This window comes from Scyliorhinus canicula, chromosome 4 (assembly GCF_902713615.1).
Source record: "Scyliorhinus canicula chromosome 4, sScyCan1.1, whole genome shotgun sequence".
NCBI lineage: Eukaryota > Metazoa > Chordata > Chondrichthyes > Carcharhiniformes > Scyliorhinidae > Scyliorhinus > Scyliorhinus canicula.
The window spans coordinates 93639360-93660481 of record NC_052149.1 but is presented as its reverse complement, the minus strand read 5'-3'; the positions used below and the strand labels follow the sequence as shown (position 1 = coordinate 93660481).

At 44.7% G+C, this 21122-nt stretch overlaps 1 protein-coding gene across 1 annotated transcript in view; it reads left to right on the top strand.

Moving 5' to 3' along the window:
- The window catches only part of LOC119964810 (maspardin-like), a 160877-nt gene extending 140767 nt beyond the window's left edge, over positions 1 to 20110 (top strand). The window contains exons 2-3 of the mRNA XM_038794828.1: positions 17977 to 18062; positions 19667 to 20110. Coding sequence (XP_038650756.1) covers positions 17977 to 18062; positions 19667 to 19676 — 96 coding nt within the window. The 3' untranslated portion in view covers positions 19677 to 20110. The remainder of the gene's footprint in view (positions 1 to 17976; positions 18063 to 19666) is intronic.
- Positions 20111 to 21122: the final 1012 nt, after the last annotated feature.

Here is a 21122-nt window from a genome sequence, read left to right as displayed (position 1 = left end):
AAGAAACCATCAACTTCAAGATGTTTTCATTTTTCACCTTTTCCCTATCCTTTAAGAAATGCACACAGTAAATATACTTTTTTGTTCCAAAAAACAACACACGCAAACAGGTATAATAATATAGCCCTTTTTTTTTTCTTCCTCCAACTGGAATCCCTCTTGATTGACAGTCTCATTGAACAAGAAGGCCTCAGTACGATTCATCCATTTCTCTATGCTTCGGCATGTCTCTTTAAATTCAGATACTTCAATCTGATCACGGAGTCCCTTGTAATTCTCCAACACAGAAGCATTGGTTATCACAGTTTTCAGGCAGTCAAATGCCTGTTGAAACTTCGCTATCCACTGAAATTTTCGACGTTTCTTCAGCAAGTCCATCAGTGGAGCAACCACACTACAAAATGGTTGCACAAATGTTCGATCAAATCCACTCATGCAAAGAAATTGCATTATTTCCCTTTGTGTCGAGGGTATTGGAAACTCACCAATAACTTTTGGTTTCATATCCCGTGGGACCATTCGACCCTGTCCGATTGTATGGCAAAGGAAAGTGACTTGGGCTTTTCCAAATTCACTTTTGGCTGGGTTTACCACCAAACCCGCCTCCTGAAGTCAATCGAATATCTCCATCAGATGTTTTAAACGTTCTTTCCATGTCTGGCTAAGAATTACCAGATCGTCGATGTATACCGCACAATTGGGTAATCCTGAAACGTCTTTGTTCGTTAGCCGTTGAAATGTGGCTAGGGTGTTTTTCATGCCAAATGGCATAACTTTGAATTTGGAGTCACAAAAGCTGAAATCTCCTTCCCCCTTTCGGATAAAGGTACCTGCCAGTAACCTTTAAGTAAATCCAGTTTGGAAGTAAAAGCTGATTGTCCCATCTTCTCAATGCAATCCTCCAAACATGGGCTAGGATAAGAGTCCATTCTTGTAACTGTATTAACCTTTCTAACGTCCACACACAACCGTTGGGTAGCGTCTGGTTTGGGTACCATCACTATGGATGAGCTCCATTGGCTGCAATCCACTTCAATTATGCCTTTTTTAAGCATACCCTCAATCTCTTTGTTAACCTGTGCCAATTTTAAAGGGTTAAGTCTATATGGATGTTGTTTAATTGGAACAGCATTTCCCACATCTACATCATGTATAGCCATTTTAGTACTTCCAAATTTATCTCTACAAACTTACCCATATGATATCAATAACTCTTTCAGGTCAGTCCGTTTTTCCTCTGGAAGGTAACTCAACAATTTATCCTAATTTTTAAGAACATCTTCGTTTTCCAATTTAATTTGAGGTATGTCAAATTCACAGTCATCTGGATTTGGTTCGTCACTTTAAGTTAGAATCATTAAAACCTCCTCCTTTTGCTCTCCTTCCCTTTCAAAGTACCTTTTAAGCATATTCACATGACGCACTCGGGGAGTTTTCCTTCGATCTGGCGTTTTTACCACATCACTCACCTCACTTAATTTCCTTTCAATCTGATAAGGTCCACAAAACCTAGTAGCATTTAAAGGTTCACCTACCACTGGTAACAATACTAAAACTTGATCTCCACTGGCAAAACTACGAACTTTGGATTTCTTGTCCGCTACCCTTTTCATCACATTTTGTGAAACTTTTACATTTTATCCAGCCAATTCACCTGCTCTATTTAATCGTTCCCTAAATTTTGACACGTAATCCAATAATGTAATTTCCGATTTCTCACTCACCAATTTTTCCTTAATCAACTTAAGTGGTCCTCTTACCTCATGACCAAAAATTAGTTTGAAAGGGCTGAATTTGGTTGACTCATTAGGTGCATCCCTAATTGCAAACAGTACGAATTGAATTCCTTTATCCCAATCCTCTGGATAATCATGACAATAAGCCCACAACATTGTCTTTAATGTCTGATGCCACCTTTCTAATGCTCCCTGTGATTCTGGATGGTACGCAGTTGATTTAAATTGTTTTATTCCTAAGCTATCCATAACTTCTTCGAATAACCTTGAGGTAAAATTTGATCCTTGATCCGATTGTATTTCTGTGGGTAGTCCATATTTAGTAAAGTATTGAAATAACTCCTCCACAATCTTTTTAGCTGTAATATTATGTACTGGAATGGCCTCTGGAAACCTAGTGCACACAACCATTGTAGTTAAAAGATATTGATTCCCACTTTTTGTTTGAGGAAGCGGTCCTACTCAATCAATTAGGACCCTTGTAAAAGGTTCCTCAAATGCTGGAATGGGTATTAAGGGCACTGGTTTTATCACTGCTCGAGGCTTCCCTATCACTTGACCTGTCTGACATGATTGACAAAATTCAACTACATCTTTATGTAGTCCAGGCCAATACAAATTTTTTTCTATTTTAGCTTGAGTTTTCCTTACTCCCAAATGACCTCCTCCTGGTACCTAATATGCAACTCGCAACACCTCCTTTCTATACCCTACCGGCAATACTACTTGATAAACTTCTGCCAACTTTTCATCCGCCTGCATATGTAAAGGTCTCCATTTTCTCATCACATTTACGGTAATAACACTCTGGTATACACTCAGATTCCTCTTCCGTGTATGCTTTCTGATACATCCATTTTATTTCTATATCTTTCTGTTGTAACTCCGCCAATTTTCCTGAACTAAAAATATACGCCCCATCCTCCACCTGTTCTTGTTCTTTTTCAACCATCTGATCCAAAATCATTTCTGATAATTGGACTTCCACTTCATCTTCACTCTTTGATTTCTCCTCTTGTCTTAACCTGTGACTTTGCGACCTTGTTACTATACAATCCAGAAAAATCCTAGGATATTCGTCCTTCAACACTTCAGTTATCTGATTTTCCACTGGCTTATCAACCACAGTAGGCATCACTGCCACCTGCAATCCAGCTGTATCATTACCCAAGGTAAACTGTATTCCTGGACAAGATAGTTTCTCTGTTATATCTACTACCACTTCACCACTCTTCACTGGACTTTCTAATCTTATCTTATATAATTGAACACTACTTTTCTCACCCTGAATTTCACATATTACCACCTTTTCTGGCAATATTCTTCCCAAACGACATAACTCCTCATCTTTTACCATTAAAGATTGACTAGCTCCCGTATCTCTTAAAATCATGACTTCTTTACCTGCTCCTCCTGATACACATGAGTAAACTTTACCCACACAAGTAAATTCTTCAAAGAGATCTGACACCTTCTTAGCAATCACCTCTTGATCAGGCTGTACAATCTTTTGCACCTCCTTCACTTCACTTGGACTTTCCTTTCCCACATAACAAACCCCACTGCCTTATCCTGTTTTACCACATCAGCCTGCCCAGGGGTTTTCTTCAACCACCAACACTGTGGCCTGGATTCTCCCCCAACCGGCGGGCGGGCCGTACCAGCGCCAAAGAGTGGCGTGAACCACTTTGGCATCGGGCCATCTGGAAGTTGCGGAGTCCTCCGCACTTCCGGGGGCTAGGCCGGCGCTGGAGTGGTTGGCACTGTGCCAACCGGCGCCGAAGGGCCTATGCCGGCCGGCGCAAGTTGGCAAATGCACGGGAGTACTAGCGTGTTCTGGCGCATGCGCAGAACCGCTGCCATGATCCCTGCGCATGCGTAGGGGGTTTCTTCGCCGCGCGGCCATGGCGGAGCTTCACAGAGGCTGGCACAGAGGGAAAGAGTACTCGCACGGCACAGGCCCACCCGCAGATCGGTGGGCCCCGATCGCGGGCTATGCCACCGTGGGGGCCCACCCCCCGGGGCCAGATCTCCCCGCACCCCCCTAGGACTCCGCAGGCTGCCCTGAGAGGCAGGTCCCGCCAATATGGACCTTGTGTATTTCACGCCGGCAGGACTGGCCAAAAACGGGTGGCCGCTCGGCCATCGAGGCCCGGAGAATCGCCGGGTTGGGGGGGGGGGCACTGCCAACGGCCCCTGACCGGCGTGATATGATCCCGCCTTGCCAAAAACTGGCGCCAGATAATTCGGCAGCTGGAGTCGGAGCGGCGGGGCGGGATTCACGGCGCCCCCCAGCGTTTCCGGGGTCGGAGAATCCCGCCCTGTGACTTTGCATGGCCTAGTTTATTACAGTGAAAACGTTTGAAACTTTTCATTTCTTCTCCACTCTCCTGGATTTCTTTTTTAATCTGAGCTACACTCTATTTATTATCTCCCATCAGATCACCTTTGCCTCTACTACTTGAGTATTTTTCATGTCCCCAGTTTCTATCCCTCACAGGCTGAAACTGATGTTGTAAACCAAACTTTGATTTATGAACTAATTCATAATCATCTGCCATTTCTGCTGCTAATCTTGCAGTTTTAACCTTCTGCTCTTCCACATGAGTTCTCACTACATCAGGAATTGGATTTTTAAACATCTCCAAAAGTATAGTTTCTCTGAGAACTTCATACGTTTGGTTTATTTTCAAAGCCCTCATCCATGTATCAAAATTACTCTGTTTGATCCTTTCAAACTCCATGTATGTTTGACCAAGTTCTTTCTTTAAATTTCTCAACCTTTGTCTGTAAGGCTTCAGGCACTCGTTCATATGCACCTAAGATTGATTTTTTCACCCCCTCATATGTCCCAGATACCTCCTCCAGTAGTGATGCAAACACTTCACTAGCTCTACCTATCAGCTTTGTTTGAATCAGTAATACCCACATATCCTGTGGCCATTTCGTTTGTTTACCATCTTCTCAAATGAAATGAAAAAGGCTTCTACCTTCTTCTCGTCAAACCTTAGCAATGCTTGGACATATTTAAATAGATCCCCACCAAGCCTTTGACTTTGACGCTGTTTCTCTTTATCCTCATTACTATCCTCAAACTGTATGTTTCCCTTTAAATCCGCCAATCTTAGCCGTTTCGTGGTCATTTTCCAAAGCTCAAGCTCTCTCTCTCTCTTTCTTTTTCCTCTCTTTCTCTTTCATGTTCAAGCTGCTTTAATTCTTTCTCATGTCCCATTTGTTTAATTTGTAACTGAATTTTTGCTATTTCCAATGAGTCAGACTATATCTCAGGCAACTTTATATACTTAGCCACCATCATAATTACCTCATCTTTTCGCATTTCGTCAGGTTATGTTAACTGCAATGTTCCTGCCAAATCTGCCAATCTGCTTTTAGCCTCTGTCCGTAAGGTACTGCATGTGACCTTCTCCACCCCCAAAAACCTCAGAGCCTCTGAAAGGGCCATTGTGCACAACACGCTCCTGACTTAAACTGAAATACCACACATGAAAAGCAACAACAATACATTCACCCCTCACTGTCTTTCAGTTCACTAAGCCAATCCAATAGATAGACTTTTATCCCCCTCGAGCCCACAATTTTGTATGGACCAGGGTTTAGAGAACCCCAAAGTATATCATGGAGTTTACCTGACCCACAACTTTTACTAGATTGTGGTTTGGGGAGCACACTGCCCACTCTCCAGGTGTGGTACAGCAGAAATTGAAAAATATTTTTTAAAGCAAAACAATGTTTATTCTATGAACTCAAGTTAATCTTTTTAAAACATACAGTGAACATCTTAGCAACCATCAATTCAACTACAACCCCCAAAGAATACAACACTAAGTAATCCTTAAGCTTTCCTTTTAACATCCATAAGACATTAAAAAAAACCTTTTAACAGAAGCACATACTGAGAACAGTTATCACTCTGAATTCACCAAATAATCAAGAAATAGTCTTTACATGGCAGAGAGAACAACATTACACCTTCTCTGGCTGACTGCACCTCCAATACTAACACAAAACCAAAAAAAAACAGACACACCCAAGCTTTTCTCAAAGTGAAACTAAAAAGCAGAGCCAGAGCTCAGCTCCACCCACAGTCTGACATCACTGCAGTAACTTCAGCAGACTACCATTTCTTAAAGTGACATTCTCATGACACTGTTCATTCCTGCTGTGTGCAGCTCTCTCCCACAAACAGGGAGGCACTGCTGAGATTATGAGTATTTGAAGAGCAATTAGACATGTGAGAATTAAGTGGTCACCCAGTATATGCTGATGAGATGTAAGTAAATGGATAAGCACCACTCAGGTTAACATAGAACATAGAACAGTACAGCACAGAACAGGCCCTTCGGCCCTCGATGTTGTGCCGAGCAACGATCACCCAACTCAAGTCAACGTATCCACCCTATACCAGTAACCAACACCCCCCCCCCCCATTAACCTTATTTTTTAGGACACTAAGGGCAATTTAGCATAGCCAATCCACCTAACCCGCACATCTTTGGACTGTGGGAGGAAACCGGAGCACCCGGAGGAAACCCACGCACACACGGGGAGGACGTGCAGACTCCGCACAGACAGTGACCCAGCCGGGAATCGAACCTGGGACCCTGGAGCTGTGAAGCATTTATGCTAACCACCATGCTACCGTGCTGCCCATAGGTTAGCAGCATAGTAAGTTCATTTTCTTTAAATGGTTTTATGCCAGAGTTTGAAGCCTCTGTTGTACAGAGATATTTGAGAGACTGGGAAAACAAAACTGATTTGGGAGGGCTTCACATGCAGCTTCAGCCAGAGTGAAATCAGGTGAGAGAACACTTCCGAACATTCCCTTTGATCAGAGCCAATTTATTTTATGACTTACACCAACGCAACAATTTTTTTAGGGTTTATGAACCTGAGATATCGCAAAGAAATTACTTGTAAAGTACAAGATAGGAGCCCACTATTTATGAAAATGAAAATCGCTTATTGTCACGAGTAGGCTTCAATGAAGTTACTGTGAAAAGCCCCTAGTCGCCACATTCCGGCGCCTGTTCGGGGAGGCTGGTACGAGAATCGAACCGTGCTGCTGGCCTGCTTGGTCTGCTTTAAAAGCCAGCGATTTAGCCCAGTGAGCTAAACCAGCCCCTTTATGTGGGGTGATTTGGTGTGGTTGGGCAAGGTGGTTGTCAGGGAGGAAGAGAAGCAAGACATCAAGACATTTCAGTATCAGTGAAGAGATCCAGACACAATGGCGGGATTCTCTGTCCCGCCGCACCAGTTTTCTAGTCTTGCGCGCCCCTGCCGGCAGCAAGATTCTCCGTCCTGCTAGCCGGTCAATGGGATTTTCCATTATTGGCAACCCCACACCGTCTGAAGATCGCTGGATGTGATTGTGCTGCCGGCACAGCGGAGAATCCAGCCCAATGTTGTTGTATAGTGTTGCGTGTAATTAACAATGCTTCTACCTGAAACTCCACGAGGAACAGTGGGTCAGGTGTTTCCGCTTCAGGCCGTCCTCCCTGAAATCTGCCATGTGTTGCAGCCAAGGCTGCAGCTTCAGAGCAGAGTCAGTCTGGTGTCTTCAGATCAGGCTCAATTTCACAATGACTTGCATCACCTTCCCGGTGAAGATTGCTTCAATTGGGACATGCTAACTTGAGTTGGAGCCTCTTACTATTTTGTGGCTGTTACACAGAACCTCAGCTACTCAGTTGCTCATTCAGAGCTGACCACATGCTGTCTTCATTTAAATGAGCAGGTAGTATAAAGTCTGTTTACTACCTCCACTAAAAGCAGTGTGAGCATGTTAATTATGCAACATGGGGCGAAATTCTCCGAAGACCTGCGAGACGCCCATTTCCGGCGGGCAAAAGCGGTGAGGCTGACTCCGGCGTCGGGGCCTTCTTTTAAGCCGTAAATCTCCGTTTCCGAAAGGGCCAGCAGCGGACTGACGCTATACGCGTCAGTTACACCCGCTGCGGAAGTGGCGCGTTGAGAGAGAGAGAGGGGACGGGTACCGGCGTTGAGAGGAGAGGGGGGAAGGAGGGGGGATGGCTGGGGTACCGGCGTTGAGAGGGGGGGGGTACCGGCGTTGAGAGGAGAGGGGGTTACCGGCGTTGAGAGGAGAGGGGGGGGGTACCGGCGTTGAGAGGAGAGGGGGGGGTACCGGCGTTGAGAGGAGAGGAGAGGAGAGGGGGGGTACCGGCGTTGAGAGGAGAGGAGAGGAGAGGGGGGGGGTACCGGCGTTGAGAGGAGAGGAGAGGAGAGGGGGGGGGTTGAGAGGAGAGGAGAGGAGAGGGGGGGTTGAGAGGAGAGGAGAGGAGAGGGGGGGTTGAGAGGAGAGGAGAGGAGAGGGGGGGGGGGTACCGGCATTGAGAGGAGAGGGGGGTACCGGCGTTGAGAGAGAGGGGGGGCGGCGTTGGAGGGGGTTAGGGGTAGTGGGGAGGGAGGTAGGGGTGGTGGGGAGAGGGGTAGGGGTGGTGGGGAGGGGGGTAGGGGCGTTGGAGGGGGGTAGCGGCGTTGGAGGGGGTAGGGGTGGTGGGGGCGTTGGGGTAGGGGGCAGTGGTGTGCAGATGGGGGGGGGCGACCGTGCGTTGGCCCCGGGCATCCGTCGCCCCCCCTCTGCACGCCGCTGCCCCCTACCCCCTACATCAGAACCGATGTAGGTTCTGACGTCATGACACTCGTAATGTCATGCGTAGAACTCGATTGCCCATGTGCACACCGAGTTCCCTGTACTGTGCCCTCTTTTCGCAACTGAGCATGTGCGGCTCCTTTCTCAAGATGGCTGTCGCTCAGAATCTCCATCTTCCTCCGATTCAATCCTCCAATTCAATCCTTCTGCCTCGTGGTGAGTGTTTGCGCCACTTTTACCGATTTTGTTTTCTAGATAATGATTCTGTGTTTGTAGGGACTCAAAGTACTGATTTTCTTTTTGTTCATAAGCAAGGCATTTTTGTATAGCGATTTCTAGAGTTAGATACTTATGTTATGAAAGTTCTTCCCTCAAATTTTTATCAGAAAGCCCAGAAATTAATTGATGCATTATCACAGTGTCTCCGAAATCAGCATAATCACAGCCTTGTGGTATTAACTTGAGATTTGTAATAAAATCAGAGATGGGCCCTCCGTTTCTCTGACAAGAGTTAAATCTTTCCAGCATCTCACCGGACTGACTGTTACAGCGTTCAGCAAATTTTTTGAGTATAACGTTTACTTTGGCGTTGTCCTCACCTTCTATGTGATTAAAGCAATTCTAGATTTTTCTATTAGATTAGGCTATTTTTGCTGCGTCAGAGGCAGTGCTTAAATCATTAGCTGTGATAAATATTTGGAACAACTGTTCAAACATTTTCCAGTTATAACTTAAATTACCGGTTGTTTCCAGCTGCCATGGAGTTCCAACAAGTTCCATCGAGCCAGTTAGTCATCGAGTATCCATTTGCTGCAAAGTCTTCCACAGTCGAATATCCAGTTTAAGTTTTTCTTCTCTTGCTGGTGTCTAGCTAGCTTTCTGAAATCACTCCTGGTATCATATGTTATTCTCTAAGTCTGAATAAAGATTGTAGACTTCCAGTTAATACAAATACTTTATTCAATGGGTTTGTTCTGTTTCCAGAGCTTAACTAGATATAATACAGTCAAGAGGTATGACCAGTGAAGCTAAGGTAAGCTGCCTATGCTGAGCTGTCTCTGTCTGCTGCTGCTCACTCGCCCTGTGCTTCTGAAAGAGGCGAATCCTCCCTTGGGCTGGACCCTTTATACCCGTCTCTGATGCTGCCCTCTAGTGATGCTGTGGCTGTTACATCTGTCTGTAGTTCATGGTGTATGTGCAGATGTAGGCACAGATGTACAGATCACTACAAACCTCTTCATTTTTGTTCAACCTGGCTGATATTGTGACCCTGAGTGCAGTTTACTGAAGCTAATTATAGTTGTTGTTCTGGGTGAGCATTCCCTCAGTACTGTCCTGAAATGTAAGCCTAGATTTTGTGCTCTAGTCTCTGGAGTAGTACACAACACTCTTGAGCCCAAAGGCCTACACTGAATCACCAGTCATCTTGTATTCATCCCTTCACATTCAAAGATAGAGCAGCCTGATATTACTGCCTTCTACTTTTTGGAAGCCCGTGTAAATAAACAGTTTTGATCAGTTGATAAACAAAGGTTAAACATTAATTTTGATCCTCATGTTTTTATTGACCTCTCAAACACAAGACAAACAGACCCATGGTAACAAAAATCATATTATAATGAGCTTTAAGCATTCACATGTATAGGCTTCTCTTCCTATTTGAATGACACTGCAGCATAACCCATTCCTCATTTGAACAGGCACTTGACAGCCTGATGCTGACTTCTTCCACAATGGTTCTACAAGGAACCTCTAGGAGGGAGTCGTGACTTTCGGCCCTCGAGCTGTGGTGGGAAGGGCTTGACTTGTGTAATCACTGCTTAATTAAATCATTGAGCCGTGAATGGAAATTCATTAAGAGATTAATTATGGCTGCAAACTGGCACCACAGCAAGACAGAAAAACTCCACTTGTTCACAGAAACTTCATATTGATAAACCTTTCCAAGAACAGCAGACACACAGTCAAGAAATCCCAGTCACAAAGACGGACTAAAAATGTGAAAGGCAAAGAGCTGTGGTTGTGGTTAAGGCAATGCCTCTATTCTTTTAGAGAAGTCTCACACGTTAACTTTCTGTTAAGTTCTAGTTATCTTCCTGTAATTTCAATTGCAAAATGGTTTGAACTCTGATTGAACCTCACATCAACTTCCATTGACCTCCCCCTCCCACCCTACACCCTCCCCACACCCCATCAAACTTGAGAACTGAAATCCCATATTGAGTAATCAGGGTGGAGAACTTATGTTCTATCATTTATTAAGGCACTAATATGTTCAATCATTGGGTCGCATGTTGCTTTCAATAAACTATCTTCAACATTTTTTTCTTCATCATTTTTATGTAAGTGACAAAACTGTGGATATATCACATGATTGTCCTGTTATATGAGCTTTGTGCATGAGCAGTGGGACAGAACATCCACATCCAGAGTGAGACACAGCCAAAGTGAGTTTGGGTATCGGGAATTTGAAACAGTGGGAATTCGATGCAGAGCGGGAATAAATGGTTTATTTGCTTTTTCTCCTTGCTTTGTAACTTTTTAAATCTTCAGTGAATGGTCTTGCCCTGCTGCAGCAGCTTAGGCTACCACGGAGACAGCTGATTGGTTAGTAGTGGGTAAGGTCAGTAAGTCTTTACAACTTTTATCACAGGGGTGGGCAAACTACGGCCCACGGGCCGCATGCGGCCCGCCAAAGGTCTTTATGCGACCCACCAAGTCATTAAAAAAATAATAATTTTTTTAAAAAGTTTTTTTTTAAAAAAAAAATTTTTTTTTTAAGGTTAATGGGGGAGGGGGGTTGTTGGGTTACTTACTGGTATAGGGTGGATATGTTGACTTGAGTAGGGTGATCATTGCTCGGCACAACATCGAGGGCCGAAGGGCCTGTTCTGTGCTGTACTGTTCTATGTTCTATGTTCTATATGAGGCACCCAGAATCATAACCGGGTGAAGTAATTATTTTACTTAATATACTATGCGGCCCTTTAAAATTGTGAATTTCTGAATGTGGCCCTTGCACGGAAAAGTTTGCCCACCCCTGTTTTATCACATAGTTTGAAAATATTTTTTGTGGTTCATAGTCAGTAAGAACTATAATTAGTAGTAACAATGGCAAGGAAAAAAGGGTAATAGGGAATTTAACATAATCTATTTTCAAGCACCTTCCAAAGGTTTAATTTAAAGGAGTAAGTCATGGCAGGAGAGCCCAAAGTTGTAATTTGCTCCTCTTGCTTTATGTGGAAAGCTGAGAACACTTCCAGTGCCTGGGGCCAGCATGTGTGCAGGAAGTCTCTCCAGCCGCAGCTCCTAGAATCCTGGGCTTAGGAATTGCAGGGACGGCTAGGGACACTGTGGGACATCTGCCAAGCGGAGAATGTCATAGATAGCACATATAGAGAGGTGGTCACACTGCAGGCTCAGATTCCACAGGCAGGCAGGAAATGGGTGACCATCAGGCAAAATAAGAGAACTAAGTAGGCAGTGCAGAAATCTATGACCATTCCCCTGCAAAACAGCTATATCACTTTGGATCCTGTCGAGCGTAACAACCACTCAGGGGAAAGCAGCAACAAGCAAATTTGTTGCTCTATGGTTGGTTCTGCTGCAGAGAAGAGGAGTAAAAAGTGTGGGATTGTAATAGCTATAGGGGATTCAATTGTAAGGTGAATAGATAGGTATTTCAATGACCGCAAACAAATCTCCTGGATGGTATGTTGCCTCCCTGGTACTAGAGTCAAGGATGTCTCGGAGCAAATGTAGGCCATTCTGGAGTGGGGCGGTGAACATCCAATGGTCGTGGCACGGCACATGTTGATACAAATGACATAAATAAAAAAAGTGATGGGGTCCGAGAAGCAGAATATAGGAAGTTTGGAAATAAGTAGAGAAGTCGGATCTCAAAGGTAGTGATCTCAGGACTACTACCAGTGCCATGTGCTAGTCAGAGTAGAAATAGCAGGATATATTGGATTAATATGTGGCTGGTGTGGGGAGGAAGGTTTCAGATTCCTGGAGCATCGGGACCGGACTTGGGGAGGTGGGACTAGTACAAACTGGGTGGCTTATACCTGGGCAGGACCGTGACTGATGTGGCTGGGGAGGCGCTAAACGAAAAAGGCAGGGGGATGGGAACCAATGCAAGGAGTCAGAGGAGCGGAAATCAATGGCAAAAACAAAAGAGAGAAAGGGGAATAATGCAGCACGGTAGCATTGTGGATAGCACAAGTGCTTCACAGATCCAGGGTCCCAGGTTCGATTCCGGCTTGGGTCACTGTCTGTGCGGAGTCTGCACATCCTCCCCGTGTGTGCGTGGGTTTCCTCCGGGTGCTCCGGTTTCCTCCCACAGTCCAAAGATGTGCAGGTTAGGTGGATTGGCCATGATAAATTGCTCAGCGTCCAAAATTGCCCTTAGTGTTGGGTGGGGTTACTGGGTTATGGGGATAGGGTGGAGGTGTTGACCTTGGGTAGGGTGCTCTTACCAAGGGCCGGTGCAGACACAGTGGGCCTAAAGGCCTTCTTCTGCACTGTAAATTCTATGATAAAAAAGTGACAGGCAGAGAAACCAAGGGCCATATTAAAACAGGACCACAGTGAAAAAAGTTGGGCGCGGGACAAATAATGTTAAAAAGACAAGGTTAAAGGCTTTGGGTGCGATCCAACAGCCACGCTGTGCCTGAAATGCAGCTAGCCATGCTGCAGCGTTGCCGATAAATGCCAGAACTCATTCCAATGATCTACCTGGCTCGCAACGCCTCGCGAGGTCCAATGCGATCTCATGAGATGTTGCAATGTAAATTCCGTCCATTGTGGGCGGGATCACTTTTTGGCAAATCTGCATATTGGAGCGAGACAGTAAGTCTCACTTTAATGTGCAGATTCCCGGGGTACCTGAGGCTTTGGGATTCAATCTCTTCGCCTCGGAGACCTCGAGCGAGCAGTGTTCAGCACTGGTCCCCATTTGGAATGGCACTCGTGGCAGTCTCCCAGAGGACCTGAGGCCCTAGCTGCATGCCCTTTGGGCAGGGTGTTGCCTGATACTTCTGGTGCCACCTGGGCATCCTGGCACTGCCAGCCTGGCAACCTGGAACTGCCTAGGTGTCTAGGTGGCATTGTCAGCTGACATGGGTACGGCCAGGGGGTAGGTTGGCACTGCCAAGCTGACATTTTTTGCATGCACGCAATCAGTACAGGGGTGCCCTGTGTGGGTATTGGCCGGGGGGGGGGGGGGGGGGGGGGGGGGGGGTGTGGGGGGATGCGGGGGGTTCTACATCTTATCAAGGTGGAGAGTGAGGTAATTGATTCTGAGTCTTGGGTCCTGAATCTTAATAAAAGCAACTCCGATGATATGAGGCAGACGTTGGTTATGATCGATAGGGAAACGTTACTTGAAGGGATGACTGTGGATAGGAATGGCAAAGATCCAAGTCGCGAGTGGGGGAACTGCAACAATTGTTTATTCCTGTCTGGCACAAAAGTAAAACAGGAAAGGTGGCCAAACCATGACTGATAAGCAAAATTAGAGATAGTATTCGATTCAAGGAACAAGCATACAAATTGACCAAGAAAGACATGGTGTTGGGGTAATTGATGCGATTAAAGGCTAACAATTCCCCAGGGCATGCTAATCTACATCCCAGAGTACTTAAGGAAGTGACTCTAGAAATATTGGATGTATTCGTGGTCATCGTCTAAGATTCTATAGACTCTGGAACAGTTCCTATAGATTGGGGGGTAGCAAGGGTAACCCCACTATTTAAGAAGGGGCTGAAGAGAAAACAGGGATTTATAACCAGTAAGGCTGCTGTCTGTTTTGGGGAAAATTTAGAATCCATTATCAAAGATTTTATAGCAGAACACTTAAAAAACAATGGCAGGATCGGACAGAGACAGCATGGATTTATGGAGGGGAAATCATGTTTGACAAATCTACTGGAATTCTTCGAGGATGTAATTGATATGGTTGATGAGGAGAGGCTGTGGATGTGGTTCGTTTGGACTTTTAGAAAGTCCCACAGAAGAGGTTAGCTTGTACAATTAAAGTGCATGGCATGGTATTAAGGGTAGAGTATTGAGATGGATAGAAAACTGGTTGGCAGAAGGAAAACAAAGAGTAGGAATTAATGGGTCTTTTTCTAAATGGCAGGTAGTGATTAGTATGATACCACAGGGATTGGTGCTGGGACCCCAGCTATTCACAATTTATATTAATGATTTGGATGAGGGAACAAAATGTAATATCACCAAATTTGCAGGTGACACCAAGTTGGGTGGTGGGGGGGGGGGGAGGGGGGGGGGGGGGTGGGGGGGTGAGCTATGTGGAGGATGCGGAGATCCTTCAGTGTGATTTGGACAAGTTGAGTGGGCAAATTAATGAAAGATGCAGCATAATTTGGCTAAATGCAAGGTTATCCATTTTGGTAGCAAAAACGGGAAGGCAGACTATTATCTGAATGGCCATAAATTAGGAGAGAGGAAAGTGCAACGAGACCTGGGTGTCCTCATTCACCAGTCGCTGAAGGTAAGCATGTAGGTGTAGCAGTCAGCGAAGAAAGGCAAATGGTATGTTGGCCTTCATCGCAAGAGGATTCAAGCACAGGAGCAGAGATGTCTTGCTGTAATTATGCAGGGCCTTAGTGAGGCCACACCTGGAATATTGTGTGCAGTTTTGGTCATATCAGAGGAAGGAGTTCAGAAGAATGAGGGGGGATCTCAAAGAAACCTGTAAAATTCGACAGGACTGGACAGGATAAGTGCAAGAAGGATATCCCCCTGTGGTGGGGGAATCCAGAACCAGGGGTCACAGTCTGAGGATATGGATAGACCATTTAGGACAGAGAAATTTCTTCATCCAGACAGTGGTGAGCATGTAGAATCCGTTGCCAGAGGAAGTGGTTGAAGCCGAAACAGTGTGGGCACGATTGAACAGCCACACTGCATCCGAAAAGCAACACTCCGCGGCGCAATGTGGCCAATAGAAGCCGGGAGACCATGCTCCCGGGATCTACCCGGCTCGCAATGTCTCATGAGATCTAATGCAATCGCGTGGGACTTTGCAATGTGAATCCCACCACAATGTGGGCGGGATCATGTTTTGGTAATTCTGCATATTAGAGCGAGACAGTAAGTCTCATCCTAATATGCAGATTCCTGAAGCACCAGAGCCGTTGGGATTGATCCCCTTCGCCTCAAAGACCATGGGCGAGCGTTGTTCAGTACTGTTCTCCACAAATGTGGACCAGACAGAACAGCACTCGGGGGGGTCTCCCAGGGAATCAGAAACCCCCAGATGCATGCCATGTGGGCAGGGTGGTACCCTGGCACTGCTGGTGCCAACCAGGTACAATGGCGCTGCCAGCCTGGCACTTGAGCAATGCCACCTGGGAAACAAGGTCAGCACTGTCAAGTTGCCAAGCTGTCATTTTCCACGCGGCGTGGATTGGGCCAGGGGAACCCTGCGCTGGTGTTGCGGGGGGGGGGGGGGGGGGGGGCCAAACAAGATTGAATCGGTCAGGGAATCTCGACAATCAATATCATCAAATTAGATGGAATGAAGAAAATGATGGCAGTAAAGAGTGACAAATACCTAGGTTTGGATGGCATCCATCCAGGGATTTGAAGGCAGATTTTTGAATCACTGTGGCCGGAATTCTCTAGCCTTTGGGATTCTCTTTTCCCACTGGTCGTGCACTCTTACCTGTGGGGTTCCCGGCGGCGTGGGGTGGCTGCAATGGGAAATTCCCTTGACAAGCGGCGGGAAGATAGAATCCCGCCAGCAATGGCGCTGCCACAAAACATGCAGCTGGGGGACCGGAGCATCCCGCCCTCTATCTTCCAAAATTCTCTTGATTCAGGATTAATTCCTTTAGATGGAACATTGTGCACATCACTTTGTTATTTAAGATAGGTGAGAGAGGGAACCAAGCAATTGTAGAACAGTTAGTATAACATCTGGTCTTGGGAAGTTGCTGGAGTATAATGTTCAAGGGGGTGAGTGAATCACCCCCTTGAACAATATCAGCTGGTTGAAAACAGCCAGCATGGATTTGTAAAGGGTAGATCATGCCTGATTAAATTTCTTGAAGAATTGGCTGAAGGAGTGTGCCGGGAATGTTTATGGATATTATTTATACTACATGGAATTCCAAAAGTCATTCAATTAAATTGCTCCTAATGGACTGTTAGCTAAAGTTAAAGCTCAGGAACTGAAGGCAATTATTGACCCAGTTAGGAGATTGGCTGAGTATATGCTAGCAAGGGAAGGGGTAACGGGCAGGTACTCAAACTAACAGCATGTGACTAGTAGTATCCCACAAGGATCTGTGTTGGGGCATCAAATTGTTTTTTAAAAATAAATTTAGAATACCCAATTCTTTTTTTTTCCAATTAAGGACCAATTTAGCATGGGCAATTCACCTGCCTTGCATACCTTTTTGGGTTGTGGGGGTGAGACCCATGCAGATACTGGGAGAATGTGCAAACTCCACATGGCCCAGGATTGGGATCGAACCCGGGTCCTCAGCGCCATGAGGTAGAAGTCCTAACCACTACGCCACGGTGCTACCCTTTGTTGGGGCATCAAATATTCACCGTGTTTATTCATTACTTAAATGATGAGTTAGCAAGACACATATCCATATTTGACTATGATCAAAACTAGGCAACATTGTAAGCAACATAGAAAGAAGCACAATATTACAAAATATGAATAGATTAGTGAATGGGAAAGATGTGGCGAATTAAGTTCAATGCAGGTAAATGTGAGTTGATTCACTTTGGACCTAAAATGGACATAATTAGGTATTTTCCAATTGGTGAAATACCAGAAACCATGAAGCTTGAAATAAATTTGGGGTTCAGGTACCTGGACCATTACAATGTCATGATAATCAGACAGGATAATGGCATACTGGCCATTATATTGAGAGCACTAGAATTCAACAAAGGATACTCAGCAACAACGTTGATCTTTGCTGTTTGCAGCATGTGGTAGTATGACTAGGGGTATTACGGTACCTTGGAAGTGAGCTGCTATTGGTGCAGAGGACTCGCTGCCCATTGGCCCGGGTAAGTCATGTGCCTCTCAGCCGATTGGCTGAGAGGTAGGTAGCTCCGCCTACAAGGCGGGATATAAGAACCCGTGCTTCCCAGCAGTCGGCCATTCTTCTGTACGTCTGCTGCCGGGCACACATCATGTGCATTAAAGCCTATCGTTTGGATCTCATCTTCGTCTCGTGTCCATTGATGGTGCATCACAGCACATTCTAGAATCTCATGAAAGGACAAAAACACAAATGTGACAGTCCTTTCAAAGGCAAAACTTCCGAAAGAATGGAAGATGGTTGCGTATCAAAGAACTTCTGTCTGGGGAGGTAGCCAGAGCCCATGCCCAGCAGGACACCGAAGCTCTGCTTCAAGGATGCTTGCAAGCATCACAGGAAAGCTGTTAACATTCACTCTTACACCTGGGAGACATTAGCTGACAACAGGAAAATGATAACACCACCTGTGGGTTAGTGTGCATCACTATGCCAATCACTGGCGATTGAGGTTTTGCAACAGGTGCCAATACAGAACCAACAATAACACCTGACATGATTTCATATGCAGAACTTGTGGAAGAATCTCTCTCCCATGGATTGGTCTCTTCATCTATCAGCAAAAATGCACCATATGAAGCACCCTATCACCAACAGGTATGATTTGCTGCATATCCATCATCTTAAGTAATGGAAGGGTGCCAACAATGTGAGAATTTAAGGGAGTAGAAATGATGCTACAGCCATGATAAAACCGTGATTCAACACACCTGAAGTATTGTGTTCAGTTCTGGACACCACACTTTTAGAAAATAAGTATTGGACTTGGAGGGAATGAAACATAGATTCACTAGAATGGTATCTGAAACCAAGGATTACATTTTGAGGAGAGATTACGTACCAGGGTTGTATTTCTTGGAATTTTAATGATGATGGGGTTATTTGATGGCAGTTTTCAAGGTATTAAGGGGAACAAATGTTGAATTGAGAGAGATTCTATCTGTTGGAAGGGAGGCTAGGATTGAAGGCCATAGTTACAGTGAGAGTCAGACTTTTCAGGCCATTGGGGGGGTAGGGGGGTGTAGAGATTTGGACCTTTCTTTCACAAAAGACAATGATGCTAGGTCACTTGCTAATTTTACAGCTGTGATTGATAGATTATTGTTATCCAAAGGTATGAAGTGATATGGAGGAATTATATCAATAATTATGTGGTAGATCAGCTGTGGTCTCACTGACTGGTGGAGAGACGTGAGGGGCTGAATGGCCTACTCCTTTGTTGCTATTTTCCTGAATGTACTTCCTTTCATGCCACAACAGCTTCAAATGAATGCTGCCCAAATTTGTAACAATGTATCTTCCAAGCATCTAATCTGCAACCAGATCTGAGAAATGGCTTGTGTGCGCACATACCATGGAAACGTATTTGTTGTGCACAGACCCAGAAACCTGTTTGTACCTTCTAAGCGGGCGGAAGTTGCTCTGTTGATTGTTTGCTATACGTGTCAGCCCATTCCTTCTCAGGAGACAGGGCAATGTGGGTACAAATGATCTTTTGTGAATAGATTGTCCCTTGGGCAGACAGCATTTGTGTCTCGCCTCGTGTGGCAAATTAGGCCCTTGGTTTTCCTTTCTGCTCTAATTAGACTGCTAACATGAATGAGCTCAAACGAAAAGAAAAATTGATGACCTTTTAATTTGTGAAATTAATTTCTGTCTTGTGAAAAAGTTTGACCAGAATTCAATCACTCTTGTACTAAAAGACTTTATATCTCCGGATGCTTAGCCCAAAATGAAGTAGTTCTAGTTTCAGCCTAATTCTACTTACTGGACTATTAGGTAAATCATTTTAGTAAATCAACAGATTATTAAAACAAACAGTGAGCACAATGATTAAATATTTTAACATTAACATGCTCAAATTGATAATAACAAATAGGTCATTTTCAGCAACTGACCCAGAAAATAATTGCTGCATATCATTTTTAATGAATGATCTGAACTTACAGCACTCTTCTTCAAAAACTGATTCCTTCAGAAGTGCTGTCAGCTCTGGGGCTATTGGGATTGACGCTGATCTGCGTTCTGTTTGTGACTGTGCCAGCTACAGTTTTATAGTCAGTAGCTTTATCTAAAAATAGTGCAGCGTTAAACCCTGCAACATTGCTGGACGCAGTAACTGCAGAGGTTTCGCTGTAATCTTTTCGCAATGTGTTTTGAGGGATTGGCATTAAAATAATTATTGTTCTTTCCTTTTGCAGATATTGTTAATCTCCTTCACATGCAGTAACAATTCATCACAGCCAGCTTAACCCACAGGAGAGCACTTCCAGTTGCTTCATCGTTGCTATCGCCTTGTGTGACGTCATATAGTGTCCTGCACTCTCTCGCCCTTGATTCCTTGTTTCGTCATTGGCCTCAGTCGTATTGCCCAAATTAACCACATTTGTCAGCATCACACATAACTGTGTTACAGCTTCCTGAGTTCTTAAGTTGTTTGTGCAAGTCCTAAACTACAAAATCCATGTTGATTGTAGGAAGGTCCTTGCAATTGCTGATGGTCAAAGTATGCCCATGCATTGCATTGACTTTACCATGTTAACATACATATTTTTTATAATCTTTATTGTCACAAGTAGGCTTACATTAACACTGCAATGAAGTTACTGTGAAAAGCCTCTAGTCGTCACATTCCAGCGCCTGTTCGGGTACACAGAGGGAGAATTCCGAATGTCCAAATTACCTTACAGCTTGTCTTCAGAGACTTGTGGAAGGAAACCGGAGCACCCGAAGGAAACACAGGCAGACAAGGGAGAACGTGCAGACTCCACACAGACAGTGACCCAAGCCGGGATTCGAACCTGGTACCCTGGAGCTGTGAAGCAACAGTGCTACCCATTGTGCTACCGTGCACTTCAAGCTGCACTGTCAAAGCAAAAAGAAAAAACTCACTGTACTTTGGGAGCGCAGTTGACATAAGTTTTTTTTTCCCTTACCCTGTGGTAGATTTCAAGTGTGTGATGCAGCTTAAAGATGTACCAGTATCCAAATTATAGCTTTCTGCTCTCCAAATTTTGCAATTAACTCCAAGGAACTGCTAAAGAAAAGCAACTTAAGGAGAATGAAAACAAAAAAATGAACAAAGAAATAAGTGACTACTGCAGTGTTAGCTTGTCTCACATGTGTCACAGAGGGTGTGGGTGCAAAGCTGTCTTTTAGGTTTAAACATAATGCAGGCCAATGTATCCGAGCAACATTAGTGCGATGCTACATTTTGGATGAGACATTAAACCAAAGTGTCTGTTCCCGTGGATGGAAAAGATCCTTTGGCACTATTCAAAGAAGAGCAAGTTCTCTTTGTGGTGCTTGCGTAAGCATTCACCTGTCAACCATCAACACCAATACAAATTATCCAATGAGTTATCTCAATTGTGGTATCCTGCTGCAGAAGCCTAGCTGGTACATTTGCCTCTTTAACAGTGTCTACTCTGTGCCTTCGAACCACTTTGTAACATGCAGAGAATGTGAGAGGTGCTAAGTAAATTAAAATACTTATTATCCCTTTCCTTTTCTTTCTCTGCTATGTTGTTGGTGACATGTTCCTATTACCTTAAAGAAAAAAAGTTAAATAAGCATAAGGAGTATTCATTTCAAAGTTGATATTTCTTTGTGCATAAGATTATAAGGAAAAGGCCATTTGATAGTAAAGTCTGCTTC